Below are 18,466 nucleotides of genomic sequence, written 5' to 3'. Positions count from 1 at the left end.
ATTATTTATTGTATATGTATTTATATAAGACTTTGTCTTACTTGACACTTGAGGGTAGAAATAGAAGAAATGAGTAGAAGTTTAGGCAAACCAGATGCCAGGTAGAACTAATGACAGATTTCCTGAAAATAAGAGTTACTTATATAGGTACCTATGTGTGGAAGAGAGGGGAATGATTTCTCCATCACTGGAAAAAAAAGGTTTTCCTAAAAGTAATGAAAGGTTGATTAAATAAGCTGATCTACTAGGTCCATTTCAACCCTAGTTTTCTAGGTACTGATTCTAGACATCACAAGAAGGGAAATTTAAGGCAGGAGTTCCTCAAGGGTTATTTTCCATGTCCATGCATATAAAATGCTGTATCCATTCTTTAAGATAGGGAGTGATGGCCTTCTAGGTGACACACCTTTGAAAGAGCAAGATAATTTGCTGATACTCATGAACAATTTAATGAGACTAAGTTAAGGTCATATATTGTGGCTGTTTAGAGATGGTGGCAAGACATTAGCTCAGTTAGGTAGATTTAGAACTTTAATGACCAGATCCAAAAAGTAATTAGTTATTAATGCTTCAGAGACAACTTGAAGGGTAGTTTCTAAGCCAGAGGACCTGTCCTTGGTCCCATGCCATTTAACCTTTTTAAATCAATTACCTGGATCAAAGTACTATCAAATTTATAGATGATTTGGGTAAGAATAGCCTTCTATAATTTAGAAATGACAAAAGTTAGATAACAGTCATTTTCCAAAACTATTTTGACATGTTAAAATGTTCAGTTGAATCTAATAGATTAAAATTTGATATTGATATGTATTTGTACCCATGGTTAAAAAAATCTACATCACAAGTACAAGATGGTAGAGTCATCTCAAGATAATTTCTTGGAAGACAATGTGGGAGCTTTAGGAACTAACAATGGAATCAAAAAGCTAATATGATCTTGAAATGGATTAAGAGAAGCAAAGTATCCAAAATCAATGAAGAGATGGCCAGTCTAATCTACAAATTATCTGGAATGGGCACCATAGTTTAGGAAGAACATTTCTAAGTAGGATAGAATCCAGAGAAATTTGACCAGGATGAGGAAGGTTCTTAACATCATAACATATGGGCATTGGGTGAAGGAAATAAGGGTGTTTAGCCTGGAGAAAATTTACAGAGGATTATGATAGCTTTCTTCAAGTATTTAAAGGGTTTTCTTGAGGAAGAGGGATTTAATTTGTTCTATATGGTCTATAGGGCAAAACTAGGAGCAATGAGTGAAAATTGCAAAGTATGTGATCATATTTCATAAGGAAACATGTATTAACAATTAACTATCACTAACCTAACCTGGAATGGTCAAGAAGAAGGAAATTTTCCTAATTAGAAGTCTTCAAATGAAGTCTATTTAATGGATATTGGAGATGATGGATTGGGTTTCTTTTTCATAACTAAATGCATTCTTAAAAAGGTCATTTGCACTCATTGTTTCTACTTCTCTTTTCTTTCTTCTCATCCCCTTACAGTTTGACTTCTGATCACTTTATTGGAAATAAATATACAGATTTAGGAGTCATCTACAAAGAGGAAATAACGAAGAGAGAATAGAAAAGAGTTCAGTACAGAGCCTTTGGGGATAACCTACATTTAAAGTGTGAGTCATGGATGTGACTACAAGAGAATAGTCGAGCAGATAGGAAGAAAACCACATTAGCAGTGTTGTGATAAGAAGGATAGATAAGAAGGTAACTCTCTTCAGAGTTACCAAAGACCTATCAATTTTTAAATTCAAAGGGTTTTTTTTTTTTGGTCCTTATTCTTCTTGACTTCTCTACAGTTTTGAAATGACTGATCATTCTATCCTTATCACAGCACTGCTAATGTGGTTTTCTTCCTATCTGCTCGACTATTCTCTTATAGTCACAACCATGACTCACACTTTAAATGCAGGTAACCCCAAAGGCTCTGTACTGAACTCTTTTCTATTCTCTCTTCATTATTTCCTCTTTGTAGATGACTCCTAAATCTGTATATCTAGTCCTCTTCATAAGTATCAAAAACTTAACATGAACAAAATAAAATTCATTATCTTTCCCTAGAAACCCAAATTCAAGTTTAATATATAAACAAGAAGAAAACATTAAAGTTAAGAAATCCTATGAACTAAGAAAAATATAAAAAATTAACCCAAGAAAAAGAGCTTAACTGCAAAACAAATACAAGCAGAAACTCAAAGAAAAGAATGACTTCTCCCTAAGGACTTAGGAAAAAACAAAAAATATAAGTAAAACTAGGATATAAAAAAAGTAGAATAAGAACAAAAGGTGGAAAAAAATCTACCTAAATGGTAGACTCCTTAAAAATATAAAATTATCTGGTGCAGTGCATAAAATAGTGGTGCAATGGATGACTGATCAAATTCGACCTCAGACACTTAATATTTACTTAGCTATGTGACCTTGAGCAAGCCACTTCATCCCATTGCCTTGCAAAAAAAAAAAAAAAACAGAAAACAAAACAAAACAAAATAGAACTAACCAAACAGTGATGTCAATGACAATATAAAATGTTAACCGATTGGAAATTTAGAAAAGCAAAAACAAAAAAAAAAAAGCAAAACAACTGACCTTGAAAATGGGTTGAGGAGAGATTTTTAAGACTACCCATACTCTGAAAACCATGATCAAATAAAAAGCCTAAACACTACATCTCAATAAATCATAAAAGAAAACTGCCCAAATCTATCAAAAGGTCAAAGTAAAAATAGAATTCATCAATTACTTCCTAAAAGAAACCCCCAAAATGAAAACAGCCAGGAATAATATTGTTAAATCTAAACCTTTCATTGTCATAGAAAACATACAACAGGCACCTGAAAAGACGGAATTCAAATACAAAGAAATCATATCAGGATCACATAAGACTTAGAAGCAACAACTACAACCAAATATAAAATCTTAGAATATAGCATTTCAAAAGACAAAAAATCAAGGCTTACAACTAAAAATAATATCAATAATTTACCTTGCAATGCTGAATTAATCCTACAAAGGCAAAAAAATTGAACTTTAATAGAAGATTTTCAAATTTACCTTGAAGATCCTTGATAAATAAATTACTAATCTATCTATTATTCATCAGACTACTAGGGGACAAGATGTGAGAAACATATTAAGGTAAACACATTTGAGCAATTAGAAGGTGTTGAACAGTGAAATACTTTTCAACCATCTCTACATTATGTTGTCTCCACTCAAACCTCATCTCCAGCTTCTCTTCATAGGAAGCATAGACTAAATGTTGGAACCACCTAGCCTCTGATAGGTCCATTTGACTTTATCTTATCCAGATCCAGGCTTCCACCACATATTCTGGTCATTTCTATGTGAGATATCCTCATATCTACCAGTCAATCAACAAGCAAAGGCATAAAAAAGAAATCCCTCTCAAGGAGTTCACACCCTGTCCCCTTTTACAGACCCAGTTTAGGTTAACTATTTTTTTTAGGTTTTTGCAGGGCAAATAGGGTTAAGTGGCTTGCCCAAGGTCACACAGCTAGGTACTTATTAAGTGTCTGAGATTGGATTTGAACCCAGGTACTCCTGACTCCAGGAATTTATCCACTGTGCCACCTAGCTGTCCCCTACATTATCTTTTCTAATGAGAATATAAGCTCCTGGAGGACAGTGACTTTTTCTTGCCTGTATTTGTATTCCCAAAACTTAGCTCAGCAACTGGAACACGGTAAATACTTAATAAATGCTCAGACTTGCTGGCTAGCTAATAGAAGGAGGGTGAAGAACTCAAAAGTTCACAAAGGTAGTTAAAAAAACAAACATATGGCTTGGGTGTAGTTGTGTTTGGTTTTCTAAGTTTTAAAAAAAGAAAGTAATGGGAGTAGGGGAAGACTATACTAGGAAAGAAATGAGGAAGAAAAGTGAGGAACTTATTACTTCTCTTAATTGTAAAATTGTGAAAAATATATAAACATGGTATAAAGAATGTGGGAAAGGGAATCTCATGAACCTAACTCTTTTCTAAATTGAACAAAAGAGAGTTGATTATATGCAATATACATAAAGTTTAATATAGCAATAATAAAACTTAATAGATTGGTACCTGGAGGTCAATAGATGGGAAGAGGATTTAAAAGAAGAGGTAGAGTTAGGGAAGGAATATTCCTAAATAGAAAAATCTTTAACCCAGTTGTTTAAAAAAAAACACCAAAGTAAACAAACCAATAGCTAAATTGATCCAAAAAGAGGAAAACTAAATTGACATAATAAAAAAAAAATGAAAAAAGGAGTAATAAAAACAGATGAAGGAGAAACTATTAGAAACTATTTCCTGATTATTTGCCAAAAAATACTGATAAATGAAATGGATGAATATGTAGAAAAATTAAAAAATACCTACATTAACAGAATTTTAAAAAAGATTTTAGATTGCCCAATGTCAGAAAAAGAAATTGAATAAGTCATAAAGGAATCCCCAAAGGAAAAAAAATAGCCCTAAATGATGAATATACAACTGAATTCTACCTAACATCAAATTACAACTAATTCCTGTTACTTTTTTTCTCAAAAATAAGGAAAGACTGCCTACTAAACTCTCTATGAAATAAAAATGATCTTGATAACTAAAACTGGTTGAGGCAAGGCTGAGAAGAAAATTGAGAAAAGAAATTCAAAATTAAGAGAATAAGAATAGACAAAGACTTTAAACAAAATTATTACTTTTATAGATTATAATTTTACTTATTTAAAGAATTCGGTAAAAAAGTAGGATATAAACTAAACCAGAAAAATTACCTGTCAGTTAAGTCAATGAGGATTTAAGTGCCACCAACCACCATACTAAGAAATAGGGATACAGAGAAAGTTGAAAGATAGTTCCTGCCTTCAAGAAGTTCACAATACTCAAGTACAAATATGTAGTATGGAAAAATGTACAGGATAAATAAGAAATAATAGAGAAGGTCCTAGAATTAAGAGGCTCTGAGAAAGACTTCCTGAGGAAGGGAGGAGTTTGAATAGGACTTGAAAGAATACTGGAAGGTCAGTAGGTGAAGGTGAGGAGGGAGAGCATTGCAGTCTTTGGGAAAAGTCAGAGAAAATGCCCGGAGACAGGAGGAGTGTCATTTTGAGAACCACCAAGAAAGTCAATGTCATTGTCATAAAAGGAAGAGGGGAAGGAGGAGGGGTATAAGAAGACTAGAAAACTGAGAGTGGAGTAGGTTATGAAAATAGCTTTCAATGTAAAACAGAGGATTATCTATTTGATCCTGAAGATGACAGGGAGCCACTGCCATCTACAGAATTTGGGATTGATGTGGTCAGACCAGTATTTTAGGAAAATCACTTGGGCAGTTAAATGGAGGAGGGATTAGAGAGGGAAGAGATGATCAGGCTGACAAACCAGAAGGTTGCTGATCCAATGGGGAGGGGGATGGTAGAGAGAGAGAAGTCAAGGATGAGCCAAGGAAGATGATGGTATCCTCAAAAGTTTGGAAGTGGGAAGATATAAGGAAAAGATAAGCTCAGTTTTGGACATGTTGAATTTAAGATATCTATTGGACCTCTAGTTCAAGGTATCTGAAAGGCAGTAGGAGACTGGAAGTAAGCAAAAAGGTTAGAGCTGACAAGATAGATTTGAGAATTACTGGAATAGAGATGATGATTATATCAATGGGAGCTGATGAGATCACCAAATTATGTTTATAAAGGGAGGAGAGAAGAGGGTCCTAGACAGAAATCTTTGGGACAATTGCAATTTGTGAGAATGATTTGAATGATGTTCTAACAAAGGAGACTGAGAACCAGGAGATACTGGTGTCCCAAAAACCTAGAGAATAGAGTGTCAAGGAGAAGAGTATGATCAATAGTGTCAAAGACTGCAGAGAGATCTAGAAGGAAGATTGAGAAAAGGTCAATGGATTTGGCAATTAGGAGATCATTGGTATTTTTGGAGAAAAATTTTTGATACCATGGTAAAATCAGAAGCTGACCTGGGATTAAAGAAGAGAGTAAAAAGAGATAAAGTAGAGGTACCTATGTTAAACAGCTTTCACATAGTCACAAAGGGCAAAGAGATATAAGGTAATAGCAGAAAAAATAAAGTGAGAATTTTTTGAGGATAAGGAAAGCTGGGTATGTTTGTAAGCAGTAAGAAAGAAGCCAGTAGACAAGTAGAGATAAAGTAAGAGAGTAGGGATGACAGAAGAGAAATCTGTTGAAGACTATGTGGTGGAATCAGGGAAACTGTGTAAGTAAAGGGGTTAGACTAGGTAAAGAATAGGGTCACCCAAAGCATTGAAAAATGAGGGAATGTTCATCAATTAGGGAATAACTGAACAAGCTGTGGTGAAATATTATTGTTTTGTAAGAAATCATGAGCAAGCATATTTCAGAAAAGCCTGGAGTTACATGAACTGATGCTAAGTGAAGTGAACAAAACCAGAACATTATACACAGTAACAGCAATACTGTATGATGATCAACTATGATATATTTAACTCTTCTCAATAATACAATGATCAAAGACAATTTCAAAAGATTGTGATGGAAACTAAGGAGTCTGAATGCAGACCAAAGCATACTATTTTCATTTATATAAATTTGTTTTGTTTTTCTTTTTCATGCTTTTTCTCTTTTGTTTTGAGTCTTCTTTCATAACTTGATCAATATGGAAATATTTTAGCATAATTTGTATCAGATTAATTGCTGTCTTGGGGAGAAGGAGGATAGAAAGGGAGGGAGAAAATGTGGAACTCAAATCTTACAAAAAATAAATGTTGAAAACTATCTTTATATGTAATTGGAAAAAAATAAAATATATAAAAGTAGGGCCGCCTCTTCATGTGAAATAAGGTAAAAGAGATAATGGCAGAAGGCAGGTGAGTGATAGTAAATTAGGAAGAAGGGAGAAGAGGGAGTTCATTGTGATTGGTCTCAAGTTTTCAGTTAAATATGAAGCAAGGATTTCAGCTGAGAATATGTGGAGGCAGTACAGGGGAGAGAAGGAGCAATGGTAGTTTTAAGAAGAGATGAAAAGGTTTGCTTTTTTGAATGTTAACACAAAGCCTAACTAGTTGAGAATCTTCAGTGGTTTCCTATTGTTCTAATATAAAATACGGATTTCGTTGTTTGAATTTAAAACCCATCACAATCTATCTCTGATCTCCTTTTTCCAAATTTATATCACATTAGTCCTTTTCATTCATATTCTAATTAAACTGGGCTACTTGTTGTTGCCTATTCTTGACATTTCATTTTCTACCACTACCATCAAAGCTTAGCTGCTCTCTCCTAGAAAAGAGCTCTCTCTCTCTCTCTCCCTCCCTCCCTCCTCCCCCCACACCAGTTGTTAGTAGTCTACACCCCCAAAACAATATTGCATCTGTTTTTGTTTGTATTTATTTATCTTCTGTGTTCCCAGTAGAATGAGATCTCCTTAGAGACAGTCTGTTTTGTTTTTGTCTCTCTTAGTGTCCTAAGAGACTAGCATGGTGCCTTGAACATAGCAGATGTTTAATAAATGATTGGTGAATGAATGAATGAAAGGTAGGTATTTGACTTAAAGCAGTCTATCATAGCAGATGACTTATTAAAATAGTGTAACACTAATCTTTACTTTTAGCAGCATAGGATACTGGCTCTCATGTCAAAGGACTTAGGTTCAAATTCTACTTCTGACACTACCAGGTTGTCCTTGGGCAAACCCTAGGTTTTTGTATTCTGCGAACTTGGACGTCCTTTCTAGCTCAGTGACCTGAGGTTGCTTTAACTGTAATATCTTGTACATAGAAAATGCTTAACTTTGTTAAATATGATGAATTCTTTAACTTTTTAATTGAATAATTAAGTATATCTGTTCATTTAAACAATTTAAGAATCCATCAGCTATTTAAACAAGCAGATTTATCCAAACACCCTCATATTTGTGTATGTGTGCTACCTCCTAGCTCTGAGATCTTAGCTTTGAATCAAGATTCACTGTCCAGAGAGAATTTCAAAATACCTCAAGTCAATGTCTAGTGAAGCATCAAAAATACATATATCATAAATATCATTTTTTCACTGCCATTTCTCATGTGCCATTAGATCCCTCAGAGCCACTTTGAAAATTCATAGTTTTCCATTATTTATTCTATTAGTTGTTCTGAATTTATAGCAACTCCTAGATGTAGCAATTTTATCTCATCATAACAAAGATATTTGTTGTTAAGGTATATAGAATAAATCACTTACCTTACTTTACTAGATAAAATTGATACTACTAACTTGGGAAAGGAAATATTTGCAAATTAGACCGAAAAAAGTATACTAATGTAGAATTAATTTGGAAAACAATGCAATCCTGTGAAACAGCAAAATGATACATTCCTGACAAAGTATATGCTTCCTGAGGGTAGAAATTATGTCATATTCATTTTTGTAATTACTATGCACATGAGCTGTATTATTAAAGTTAGTGAATGTTTGCTCAATTAATACTATATAAAAAGCATTTGGGTCTGGCATGGATAAGTAAAATCAAAATCCTCCTAAGAAATAAAAAAAAAATTGAGCTTTTCTTTGTCATGATGCCAGATACAAGACAATAATAATATAATTACCTTTTTAAAAAGTATTTGTCAAAACTTTAACACAAATAACTTCTTACTTTCTTATAATGTAAGCCTAAGCAGCCAGCTAAAGAAAAAAATTGACCTATCAAAGGAGGGAGAGAAGCAGCAGACTTGAAAATGCCTATCTCTAGTATTCATTAGCTTTGTGAATAAAGGCAAATCACAGTTGATTTTACTTATCTGTATAATGGAGATTACAATACTTAAACTATCTCCTTCATGGGTTACTGTGAAAAAAGGTTTCTGAAAGCCACAAAGTGCTAAGTAAATATGAGCTATGATTTAAAGATCAAGAGCATGCATTATGCCAATTTCAATATCTGAAAGAAAAGCAATAGAATTTCTCCATTTATTTTACTAAAACATTTTACCTCACACACACAGTATGACTTTCTTCACATTCCTTTGAAGTTTAAAAAAATTAATCAGATTTTTGTACCACTGTCTCTTACACTAACTATTTATTGAATGAATTTAGACACATCATTACCAAGAAGTGTCTCAATTTCTCCATTAATTGGGTTGATGATATTTAAGGTCCCTTTGAATTTTAAATATAGGTCTCACTTATCTGGTCATTAAAGCACCTCCCAAGTTAGCTGTAAGTCTAGCATCATAGACTTTGAATTTTTTTTTTAATTAGGAAGGACTATCCCCATATGGTGTTTAACTATAGCTATATAACTATGGTATATAAATGGCCAGATCCTCCATAATTTATTCAGGCTTAAAGTGCACTATCCCAGATATCGTGCTCTTTTAGTACTTCCACTTTATAGGCTCTGGGATCAGGTCCAGGTTGAGTTCAGAAAGTTCATTTCAGTCCAAGACTATTTCTGAGCAGTGTTGAATGGGCTTTGCCTTCAACAGAACCCTCCGGACTAAGGCATGTGTTCTTTAAACAGAGCATGCCTTTAAATGCCATGCATGCTAAAATTGAATGTAAAGACCCACTTTGGGCAAAAATTCAGTTGACTGGCTTTTATCAGAACATTTTAATTTTATATACACACATATATACACACACACATATATGTATGTATGTAATGTACATATAATGTGTTTAATATATTTTATATCTTTATATGCACATATTTACATTTATGTGTTTATATGTCATATATTGAATATTTCATATATAGAGATATAATATTCTTCTGAATTGATGGCATCTTGCAGATGTCACAATTTCATGTTACCACAGCAGATATCTATTTCTGAATGTATAGAATAAATCATTCACCTTGCACACTAGATGAAGTCAATACCATCAACTTGGGAAATACTCTCTCTTTGCACATGTATACATATACATATCTTCAAGTACAAGTAGCTGGTGTGTCAACCTTGACCATAGCAGATTTCACATCATCTTATATTCACAGCTTTTGTATTCAGTGATATCATATTTCCCCACCGATTATATTTTTTTTTAGGTTTTTGCAAGGCAAATGGAGTTAAGTGGCTTGCCCAAGGCCACACAGCTAGGTAATTATTAAGTGTCTGAGATTGGATTTGAACCCAGGTACTCCTGACTCCAGGGCTGGTGCTTTATCCACTGCGCCACCTAGCCTCCCCCGTACTGCTTATATTTTTTTCACAGGCATGAATGAACCAATGACTTTAAACTAAGCACTTGTTGCTTAAGCTATAAATTGCTTACAAGTAAGACTCCACTGATTAATCAAAGTCAAGATGGTGAGAAAGCTTTCAGAAATTTTCCATTTAAACTATCTTCTGATATATCTCCAAATGTTGATACAAGTTCATTTTTTGGACTCCAGATCCTTTTTTAAATTCAAAGGACGATTGGTAAAACTAATCGACTTAAATGTCCTTATCACTGACTAATGGAAAAGAGATTGTGTTCATTAAGCAGGCTTCCACAATTCTAAATTTAGAAGTGACTACAATTTGGAAGAAGCAGCTAACTAACACTTTGCAAGTCAGGATGAAAATTCAAAATAATCTTGATGTATTAGGGAAGCCTTCAAAAATAAACACAATGAAATTCATTAGAGGCAAGTATAAGGTACTGACCTTGAAAAGAAAGGAAAAAAATTGTCTATTATGAACTGGGAAATAATTACTGAATTTTTTTAAGGAAAGGACTGCTCTATGGCCTTGAACAGCAATTTTTAAAAGGCATCATGAATATTTGATGTCATAGGGACCTCGAGTTAGGAAAGAACATTATCTTGATGTTAAAGGACTCTTAACCTGGGGTCCATGAACTTATTTTTTTGTTTTGTTTTGTTTTGAGGCAAATGGAGTTAAGAGTTAAGTGACTGGTCCAGAGTCAGGCAGCTAGTGTCAACTGTCTGAGACTAGATTTGAAGTCAAGTCCTCCTGACTCTAGGACTTGTGCTCTGTGCATTGTGCCACCTAGCAGCCCATTTTTTGTTTGTTTTTTTAATTTTTAAAAAAATTTTTAATATTTTGTTTATTTATTTTTCCAATTATATGCAAAGATAGTTTTCAACAATTGCTGTCCCTATTTTTTAAAAAATATTTTAATAGCTATTTTAATATTATGAGTTTTCTTTTGTAATCCTATTTTATGCATTTAAAATTTTTATTCAGAGATGAAGTTAGCAAGATTCATTAGTCTGTCAAAGGTGTACAAGGGGTACTAGTTCCAGCTTACTCATGACTGGAAGAAGTTATTGGCAAAATTTCAGTGTAGGCATTTACCTCCTCAGAATTCAGCAGATACTACAAATCAGGACCTGATATATTGTTTTGTGAATTATATAGACTTAAGAAAGTGATTAATGTAATCAATGGAGAAAATGTTTATAATGAGAATTTAATTTAAAAGTATGTTGTAAATATCCTTTAGTTTTTAAAGTAAAGATTGTTAAACATTTAAAAGTACATCAATGGCACCCAAAACAATTTAAGAATTTCCAACTAATAAGTCATTTAGTTTCAAACCTCTTGGCTTATATTTAATTATTTAAAGGCCAACGTTAGCTAATTAGTTAGTATAGGATAAATACTAGGACCAAGGAAATTGATTCCCATGACAACTCTTTCCATTACATCATATTGCCATTCCACTTAACCTCTGCAAAGTGGTGCAGAGTGGATAGAAGATGAGTTAAATTCCATATCAGATATATATTATCTGTGTGATGTAGGGCAAGTAACTCAACCTCTGGCTCAGCTTCCTCATCTATAAAATGAGGGATGCTAATTGCAGCAACTTCCCAGGGTGGTAAGGATAAAATGAGATAATATAACCCTCCAAAAGCTATGTGCTAGTTGTTTATTATAAATCATTAACAGAAGTAAGAAGCACTAAAAAATAGAAACACTTTAAAGTTTATAAAAATGCCTTATTTTTGCTATCTTAATAACAATCCTGGGAGGTAGGTATAATTATACCTACCCCATTTTATAGCTGAGGAAAAGAGAGGTTAAATGACTTGCCTAGGGTCACATAGCTAATAATTATAAAGTTTCCTGACTCTAAGACCAGCATTCTGTGTATTACACCATGAAAAAAATCATAATTTCGACCCATAGATAAAGAAACACTAATGCCATTTTTCCTTATTATGGAGAAGTAGTTTGATGGTGGATAAAGGTATTGGACTTGGACTCAGAAAGCCTTGAGTTTAAATCCTTCCCCCAGGCACTTATTTTATTCTGCACAAGTCATTTAAAATATCTCAACCTCAGTTTCCTCATCTGTAAAATAGGAAAAATAATATAGCACTTACTTCACAGATTACAAGCTTTTAAAATGGTTATATAAATTTTTATTATTATTATTATTTCATTATTCTTAACTTGTTCAAAGGAGTTCAGATAGAAGCAACCCCAGTGTTTCTGACCTGCTATTACTCTTTTGCTGTAAGCTACTGCTCAGGGGGGTTGATCATGATGATGAAGATGATAATGCTGATATCTTCATATACTTTACCTGATGGATGAGTTATAGTTTTCCAGATGGAAAAAATCTACAAGTAAGGATGCCTAATAATAATATCTCCATTGACTTCCTATTCTTTAGGTAGTGAAAGGAAAAATGGAAGTGATTTCTTTGATATTTTTAAAATTAGCAAAAATCTTTTCAACGGGGCCACTAGGTGGCACAGTGGATAGAGCACTGGCCTTGGAGTCATGAGTACCTGAGTTCAAATCTGACATCAGACACTTGCTAATTACCTGGCTGTGTGGCCTTGGGCAAGCCACTTAACCCCATTTGCCTTGAAAAACCTAAAAAAAAAAAAACTTTTCAACCTATTTTGTTATTTTCTGTAGGACAGTTTCTGTGACTCCTAAATAGTGTTATTAATATCTCTGAGAACCTTCCACAGCACTTAAATGGTAAACAGAGAACTCACTGTTTTCTTTTTTGGTATATTCAGGGACTAATATACAACAAAACAATCTTCTAAAGGAAATTTTACTCTATTTTTTCTTAAAGACATTACATTAATTAACAAGTTATGAATAAAATCAATTTCTTAAAGTCCAACATATAAACATAAAATCTTCTGTTTGGACAGAATGCCACAGGCACTGTAAATAAATTTATCTGTTGAAAAGCAAGATCATCACCTAGGAAATGTCCAAATGAGATCAACACATACTGTAAAAGGTGGTGCATGAGGAAGATTATTTCCTGTATACCAGTTATTCATCTTATATTTTATATGGTTCTAAGCATTTAAATGGTAATCTTTTATTTTCCCCTCATATTCCCTTGTAGAAGTGAATAGGTAAAATATATTGGCAGCATATTAACTTTATATAGGAAAAACTTTAGGGGCAGTTAGTAAAAAAATAAGGATTTACAATGACCAAGTTTCCTGAAATAAATCATACAAATAATATAACATAATAAAATATAACCATAAATATGTTGTTTCCTGACCATCATATTTCCCTCTTCAATGTGTAGACTTAGTAGTAATGCCAATTTAGCAAATTAAAAGAGCCAACACAAAGTCAAGAATTATTATAAAAAAGCTTATAAAAGAAAAAATTAACTCTCTAGATTTTAAGCTAATATCCATGTAGAGATTCTGTTGCTAAACTTTGGTTTCACTTTCCCCTTTAAAGTGTTTTGATTTGTCATTATATATAGCTATATATAATCCATATAACATAGCCTACATAATATATAGCCATATAATTTAAGAGTAATTACATACCATATGTTATTTATAATCATTAAACTATGAAATTTCACTATTATTGAAGTATATTGAAGTGTAATATCTATATATATATATTCATAATAGATCACGTACCTGATATTATCCTTGGTCTCCATTATTTCTTCTCATGAAATATTTTTCTACCAAAACACAGTTTATTTTCTCTTTTCTTCTATGATGATTTGTTCACATCAAAATTCCAACTTTCTTGACCAGTGAAAACTCGTTTGTTAGGGCTCAATCATTATCTCATGTGAGAAAACATGGTTGTGCTTATTCTTACATCATATATCTGATATGATGATCACTTTCTTGAATTATGTCTTTCTCCTTCCACCCCTCTCAGCAGTCATTAAGATAAAATATCACTCAGTATTTAGGAGTTCTTGAATTTCCTCCCACCAAATATTTGTTCATATTCTGCATTCTTCTAGGTTCCTTTTACAAGGTGGAAAAAAAGATGATTTTAAATTTGTTCTATTCTGACTTCCTCTCATCTCAGCAAAGGTAGAGTACAAATGAGTATCATTATTTCTGCATTGTTATACAAGTTCTGTAATCCTGGAAGAGAAACAAGAAAGCAAGAGAGAGAAGTGAACAGAAGGGCAATGAAAAGTCATTCCCCCTCAATATACAGTATTACCCCTCAGCTCCAGGGACTTTCTAATTATAAACTGCCTGATGCATTGCAGGGCTGCCAAGCAACATGGATTTCTCATATCTCAGTCTACAAGTACTCATCTAACCCTATCAACCTCTTTTTTAAAAGAAAAACATATCTACTACCACCCTTCAAAGTCCTACTTCATATTCTTACCATCTGCATGTTTCTTAGAAAAGCATGTAGCTATTTACATATGGAAGGAAGCTTAGGATCATTTTGTTCAACGTCCTCTTTTTTTGTTGTTAAGTCATTTTAGTGGTGTTGACAAATGAAGAAACCAAGACAAGAAATGACTAGCCCAAGTTCACGGTACTGAAATTGAAGTCTTGCTCCTTTGACTCCAAATCCAAGACTGAACTATACTACTAGGCTTTTCTCTTTGTATGTTTTTCCCAGTTAGGCATCCATCAACTGTTAATAGGATATTTCCAATTCATACATGTTGAACTATTACCAGCTAGTAAGAAGGCCCATATACATAATTTTACATAAAGAGTGAAGTTTAGGAAAAGCTGATCTGGGGAAAAAGATAATGAATTCTGTTTTAGACATAAAGAGTTTGAAATGCCTATAGAAAAATCCAAACTGAAATGTCCAATAGATCAATGATGCAGCTCAGGAGGTAGACTAGTACTAGAAATGAAATTTGAGAATCATTTGTAATGAGATAACCTTTGAACCTAAGTTTACTGAAGAGGTTAACAAGTTGAGAAACTATAAAGGACCTGAGGTAGTGATATCTTGAAATTTGTGAATGGTGCCAATTATTTTCAGGGATTAAAATAACAGGAATAAATGTATGAGGTTGTGTGAATGGGTTTTTAAAAAGTAGCAATGTATAACAATAATAATATATTATATATTACTAAAGCACTTTGCCTTTTCAAAGTATCTTATATACATTATATAACATTTAATTTTTACAACAATCCTATGAGTAGGGTAGGCAGATATTATTTCCACTCTACAAATGAGAAAATTAAGGGTCTGAGATAAATCAATGTCAAATGACTTTTCCAAGACTATGTGATTACTAAGCAGAACAACTGTACAAGAACTTGAATCTCCTGATGTCTAGTTTAATGTTCTTGGTCCTATACTTGACTTTCAAATAACATATTTTTATTTTTTTTTCAGATGTCCTTTTCTTGAAGTAAAAGTGTTTTGCAGCAAAAATCTAAAAGCTAAAAAATGTAACTTTCATGTAAAACAATATATGGTGCACAAAATAATTTGCTGCAGTTAAGAATATAGAAAGAAAAGTGGAAAGCAATTATTATTCAGAGGAGAAGGATAATTTCATTTTAGAAATGCCATGATGATGGAGCACACTTTCTACATATCTTTATTGAACAATGTTAAATATAAAGCACCAGCATTTTCAGCAAAATAACTTCATAATATAGCTCCAATTTACCAAATATATCTTTCCATGGCTAAATCTACTGCAGCAGAGTGAGAATGTATCATTGAAACTTTACATTGCAAAAGAAAGGACTGTTTATTTACTTTATATTCATCATGTCCTTCTCAATGTCAATAAAATGAGTCAGCAAAAAAAATAATTTGGTTAAAAAAGGAAACTTTGCAAAGAAGGTTAAAAGTCAAATTCTTATCAATCAATAAACAAAAAAAGTAGCAAACATGGCAAATACTGTAACAACATCTATATAGGTCGAAGAATAAATTATTTTATTTGAAGTGACAAGGTGACTGCCAACTTGACCACTATTTGACATCTATTCTATAGCTAAGTGTATATGAGCATGTAAACTAAATAGCAATATAATTATTGACTATCAACAAGCAATCGTTGTCTATGCTTATGTAAAATGAAAAGTTTGATTTTGAATAGAGTAAGATAATATTCATTTAAAATTAAATAGGAAAAATTAGTTTGAAATGATCCCAAAAGAACCAAGTCACTGTAATTTAATTAGTATCCAAATTCATTGCACAACTGAAGAAAAAGTGAAAATATGTCACTGTTTATTGTTTGCCAATCATAAAAAAAACTCTTTGCTTCTCTAGAGAAAAATCAAACCTTAAAAAACTCTTCTCCAGTAAAGTGTCACCCATACATATTTTAAAAACATACAAAATTCTTTGATAGATGCAACCACACAGATAACTTTGTGCAACAGTTCTCCTTTTAGTGACATCAAGCTAAACATGAAATAGGTATGCTTAGTAAACAACTAGTTTCTGCAAAGTACAATCACTGGGAATACAAAGATGAAACAAAAAACAATCCTCCTACCAAAGGATACAATAGATATTCGCTTCAGTGTTACAAGTAATGGCCATGCTAAATCCAATGGCCTTTTCTTAGTCCTTATACTATATTAACTTCTGCAGTTTTTGACATCATCAACCAGTCTGTCAATAAGCACATTTTAGCACCTACCATGATGCAGTCACTATGCTAAGTGCTGGGGATTGCCCCCCAACCAAAAAAAACCAAACAAGCAAACAAACAAAAATACAGTTCCTGTCCTCAAGGAGCTCACAAACTAATGGAAGAAACAAAATGCAAGCATCTATGTGCAAACAATCTATATACAGGAAAACTTGAAAATAATCGAGAGAGAGAGAGAGAGAGAGAGAGAGAGAGAGAGAGAGAGAGAGAGAGAGAGAGAGAGAGAGAGAATGCACTAGAATTAGAAGGTATATGGAAAGGCTTCTAGTTGAAGATGGGACTGTAGCTTCATTTTAGTGGAAGCCAGGGAAGCCAGAGAAGAGACGACCAGTAGTATTACTGGCTCAAAGATTATATGGTATATCATTACTGGAAAGGGAAGGGGGAGTGACTAGGTTATTATTATTAGCATTGGATGTCAAACAAACTCACTCAGAATTTTATATTTGATCCTAAAAGTGGTAGGGAGTGATGGGAGTTGGATGAGTAGGAGGACAACATGATTTGATCTGAGTTTTAGGAATAACATCTCTTTTTTTCCCCTGTATATTCTCTCCTCAGTTGGGCTTTGTAACACTGCTCTTTCTTGGTTCTTCTCTCTCTAGCCATTCCTTTTCAATCTTCTTTACCTAATTGTCCTTCTTCTGTCCACTCATTGGGGAATATCCTCAAAGGCTCTATCTCTTTACTACTCTCTTTACTCTGCTCTTTACTCTCTACTCCCTAATTGATCTCATCAGTTGTCATGGGTTCAATTATTACTTTTGTGCAAATGTATCCTAAATCTGTATATCTAGTTCTAATACATCTCTATATTTCCAAGTTATCTCTATATATCCAGTTTATTCAAGGATAACAATGTTCTGAAGAAGACCACAACATCAGGGAGGTGATGCCATGACAAGTACATGAATTGAATTGGAGTGAGAAGGGGCTATGCTAAGTCACCAGCCTCACTTTCTACTTCAGAGTTATCTGAGTCCAAGTGGTCAGATATGAATCAGAATGACTGAAGATGGCCCTGAATGTGAGGCAATCAGGTTAGTAACTTGTCCAAGGTCACACAACTAGTAAGTGTAAGAGACAGGATTCGAACTCCCATCCTCCTGACTCTAAGGTCAGTGCTCTATGTACTGCACTATCTAGGTGCCCTTATTCAAGGATATCTCAAACTCAAATATCCAAAATGGAACTCATATTTCCATCCTTCTTTCAAAAGTCCCTATTTCTATTGAAACTATAACCCATCCTTCCAGTCAATAAATTTGCAATCAGAGTCATCTCTGGCTCTTCCCTCTTCTTCCATATGTAGTAAATTGTCACATATAATCATCTGTCCTTCCACATCTCTCATATCTATTTCCCTTATATAGCCTTGCTTTATCTTCCTACTTGGTCTTCTTTTAATTCACAATATTTCCCCCCAAACCTATACATGGAGCCTTCAAAACTAGTGTTTTGGTTGTTTTCCTACTCAAAAATCATCACTGACTCATAATGCCTCTAGAGTATAAACCTGTCTTTTAAAACCCTTAATAGTATATGTAGATCCTACCTGTCTGTCCAGTCTTGGACTTTTATATTACTCACCTTCTCAA

The 18,466-nt window shown here is 33.3% G+C and overlaps 1 protein-coding gene across 3 annotated transcripts in view; it reads right to left on the bottom strand.

Moving 5' to 3' along the window:
• Positions 1–18,466, bottom strand: part of SACS (sacsin molecular chaperone) — an 82,595-nt gene that overhangs the window by 57,334 nt on the left and 6,795 nt on the right. For all 3 annotated transcript variants that reach the window (XM_074216210.1, XM_074216212.1, XM_074216211.1), the window contains exon 2: positions 13,879–14,346. Coding sequence is in view for 1 of the 3 variants with exons in the window: in XM_074216212.1 (XP_074072313.1) it covers positions 13,879–13,901 (23 nt within the window). In the remaining 2 variants the exon portion in view is untranslated. The remainder of the gene's footprint in view (positions 1–13,878; positions 14,347–18,466) is intronic.

Source organism: Macrotis lagotis, chromosome 1 (genome assembly GCF_037893015.1).
Source record: "Macrotis lagotis isolate mMagLag1 chromosome 1, bilby.v1.9.chrom.fasta, whole genome shotgun sequence".
Taxonomy (NCBI): Eukaryota; Metazoa; Chordata; class Mammalia; order Peramelemorphia; family Peramelidae; genus Macrotis; species Macrotis lagotis.
This window is presented reverse-complemented; position numbering and strand designations above follow the sequence as displayed.